General features: G+C 49.3%; 1 protein-coding gene across 1 annotated transcript; it reads right to left on the bottom strand.

The window, feature by feature from the left end:
• Window positions 1-334: 334 nt before the first annotated feature.
• Window positions 335-2213, bottom strand: LOC120642076 (ethylene-responsive transcription factor RAP2-13-like). Its single transcript, XM_039918473.1, has one exon. The coding sequence runs from the start codon at window positions 1636-1638 to the stop codon at window positions 646-648; it is 993 nt and encodes a 330-aa protein (XP_039774407.1). The 5' UTR covers window positions 1639-2213; the 3' UTR covers window positions 335-645.
• Between the last annotated feature and the right edge of the window lie 1423 nt (window positions 2214-3636).

The following is a 3636-nucleotide window of genomic DNA, read 5'->3' as shown; positions in this document are numbered from 1 at the left end:
TCCGTAGCGTAAACAATAATCTTCTCCCTATCATACTTCACCTTCATCAGCATTTGACAGTTCATACTACTTGACACGCTGAAATCCCTTCTTGACAGTTCATACTACTTGACACGCTGAAGTTCCTTGAAAGCGTAATCATAAGCTTTCCATGCTGAGTTGTGGTAGTACAGATAAATGCAAGCAACATGAAAATCTTCAGCTCTGCCTTGTTTCCAAGAGGTTGCAGCCAGCATCATCTCCACTTTGCAACTGGACAGGCTGCTTAGATCACAAGTCAGAGGTGCACAAATCATACATGCAAGACCAAGAAAGATGCACAACATCACAACACTGATCACACATGGGTACGTACATAAGCTACATGGATTAAGCTGCAACAGATAACAAGGGATTACACTTAACCTTCTCGACTGGCCGTGCCGTGAGAAAAAACAACCGGCAGCTCAACCAGGAGATTAACACGTACTGACTGCTACATCATCACAACACTGGGCGACTTACTAGCTGCTAGTTACTCATTGCTACTTGCAGCCGCCATGGCCGATGTCTAAAATGCCATCGAGCCACCGCAGCTGCAAAACCCAAATGAAAATTACACAGAGCTGACTGACTACTACTACTATAGTAGTAGTAGTTGATTCTTCACGAGAGGATGGAGTCCCAGTCGATCTCCCAGGACGGGTACTTGCGCAGGTGGAAGGCCTCCGTCTCGTCCCACGGCGCCTCCGTGAAGTCCAGCTTCGCCATCTCAGGGACGGGCGGCACCTGCGTCGGGGAAGGCGGGGAGCCGGCGGAGACCGACTCGTCCTCCCCCTCCGTGGACGCCGAGCACTTGGGCGAGTCCGGCGGGGACGCGGCCGAGGACTCGGCGTCGGGGGAGCCGCTCTTGGACCCGGCGAGGGATTGGCAGATGGCCGTGAGTTTGGCGTCCACAGAGGCGTGGAGCGGGCCTGCCAGGTGCGCGCCGCCGCGGCGGAGGGCTGGGAAGTTGAGGCGCGCCATGTCCCCGCGGAGCCGGAACGCCGCCTTGTCGTAGGCGAGCGCCGCGTCCTCGGCGGTGTCGAAGGTGCCCAGCCACAGCCGCGTGCGGTTCTTGGGGAGGCGGATCTCCGCCACCCACTTGCCCCAGTGGCGCTGCCGCACGCCGCGGTATAGCTTCGACTGCGCCGGCGCCAGGGGCGGCGACCCGGACTGCTTCATCGGCTGCGCCCGCGGGCCCAGGTACAGGCCCCTCTGCTGCTGCTGCATCATGAGCTGGGCCTGGATCTGCTGGATCTGGGCCGGGCCGAGCTGGTTCAGGCCCATGGTCCCAGTCACGCCCGACGCCGCCGAAGCAGCAGCGTACGGCGACGAGTACAGTGGAGGAAGCTGCGAGAAAGACGACGAGGAGGTGGCGGCGGTGGTGGGAAGAGGCGAGGTGGCGAAGTTGACGTAGGAGGGTGTAGGCAAGTAAGAATCTTGGGTGATGGCGGAAGAGGACGAGTAGTAGTGGTAGGGGGAGGAAGACGAAGATGAGGAAGCACTCGTTATAAAAGGTTCGAGTGCTTTCGCGAGCTCCTGATCCGAAGAAGAGGAGGTGGCGATCTGGTGTGCACTAGTGTTGTAGTACTTGTACATATCTATGGCTGCGGCCATTATGACTATTTGGAGAAGCTTGGATGGAGCTAGAAGAAGAATCAGGGGGTGGGAGAACTGAAAACGGGAAGAAATAAAAGGAGCTTTTTTATGCAAAATCAAAGTAGAAAAAAGGTTTGGAAATCAACGCCGTTCCTCAATAAAAGTAGAGAAACAGCGATGTTTGTGCAAAGAAAAAAGGTTTGGTGAACAAGAAGGGTATTGCAAAATAACTCTTTCGAAGGCCAAAAAGGCGGCAAGAATCCAGAAGAGAAAAAAGGTTCTCTGGATCTCTGTTCCTCCTAGGAGAGGTGTGATGAGGTGAGAAAAAATCCAAACCCAAGAACAAACTTCCTCTGAGGATTCTAATAAACCCAAAGGAAGAGCCTTCTTGAACCGGACCTTTCTTGTGCTGTGCAAGCGTCCCTGCTGCTAAAAAGAATCAGAGAGTTCAGAGAACAAACCTGTTGCTGCGTCGCGGATGATCTGCTCGGATCGCTCAACCTCACCGTGGGTGGAGTGGGATGGGGATGTGGCTTCGTGTTCTTGTGGGGTGGGGTGGGTTGAGGCGTCTCTCTGGGGAAGAAGGGCTCTGGCGGCCAGGGCCTTTTATAGTGCCAGGCTTGAGGCCGTGCACGCGAAGCCAAGCGAGCATCTCTTCCTCGCTGTTCATTGCGATTTCTTCTCCGCGGAGGATTAGCACAAAATGATTAGATTAATCAGCTAAACAGCGCCCTCTGAAAATTATTAGAAATGCAATTTGAAAGCAAGGCTGTTGGCTGAGCTCTCATCCGTCCATGGCGACTGGCGTCATCCCACGCGAGGAAGCACGCGCGAGCGCCAAGTCGCAGCCAGTCGTGATCTGCCACGTGTGCTCCCGTGTAGGTGGTTCTCGTGTGATTGGGGTTGGGGGATGGTGGGCTGGATTGACTTGCCAATGGTGGCGCCCTTTGTTTGTTTGTTCTTTGGAATTTGGCTTTTCGTTTGCACCAAGAGTTAAAAAGGAAAGATTTTTTAAGTTGGAGGATGATGTTTTGCTGATTAACTTTCACACGCCTTTGATAGGGTTAAAATAGCAAATTCGTTACATGTAAAATGGTTTCCCATAAATATTTTATTCTACTACTACTTTCTCCGTTCCAAATTATAGTTCGTTTATTTTTTACTTCAAATTTGACAACTTATCTTATTTAAAATTTGTGCAAAAATATCATTTCTTTTGTTGTGGCTTACTTTATAATAAAAGTTATTAAATAATGGCTTAAATTTGACTATGTTTGTATAAATTTTTTGACACACACGAGTGATCGAATTTGAAGTTAAAAAATCAGATGAATTATTATTTCGAATGGAGCGATACAACGTATGCTGTTAAGATTTAAAAGGGCAGTAAGATTTCCATTCTGATTTTGTTTTAAAAAGAAGATTTCCATTCTGACAAATCTTAAGCTTGGGTGAATTAGGGACTACATTTTGCATTACCGTTTGCTGCGCCTTTAGGACAATATAAAGGAGAACAGGGTATGTATTTTGATATCTGAAGTTTGGCTGTTGTATATAAAGGAGTATTTATCTTGGGCACCCTCGTGATGATGATGTTGCTTTCAAACGGAAAGAATTGGTGCTGTAAGAACTCTTGATCCAAAGGCTGACGAGCTTGTGGGCGCCATTGATTTGGACCTCAAAAAGGACAAGTTTGAATCGTACCTCCCTTACTTAAAAAAAATCGTGTACCTCCCCAATTATATAACCAAGTTGCAGGCCCAGCTACGTGCAGCTGTACAACCAATGAGTTACTTATTGGCTAATCATGGTTCCAAAGTCTCCACAGCCACGTGATAGTATAGTAGAGTGTCCCTCTCCTAACGCTATTTCGTCAAAACTAGTTTGTGAAAAAATATGAGAAACAAAACCATCAATCAGTTCGCGGAGAGCAACGGAGGGAGAAAAATATGGCGGGACGAAGAAAAATTCAAACTTTGTTGGTTCCCAGTCGATTTCCGTGCTGACCGAGGACCG

The sequence above is a fragment of the Panicum virgatum genome, chromosome 1K (assembly GCF_016808335.1).
Source record: "Panicum virgatum strain AP13 chromosome 1K, P.virgatum_v5, whole genome shotgun sequence".
NCBI lineage: Eukaryota > Viridiplantae > Streptophyta > Magnoliopsida > Poales > Poaceae > Panicum > Panicum virgatum.
The sequence above is the reverse complement of the archived record's forward strand: the minus strand, read 5'-3'. Positions and strand labels throughout refer to the sequence as shown.

What these genes read in the sequence shown, in the direction of transcription:
- LOC120642076 (XM_039918473.1), bottom strand. Translation starts at nt 1,638, where the DNA reads ATGGCCGCAGCCATAGATATGTACAAGTACTACAACACTAGTGCACAC.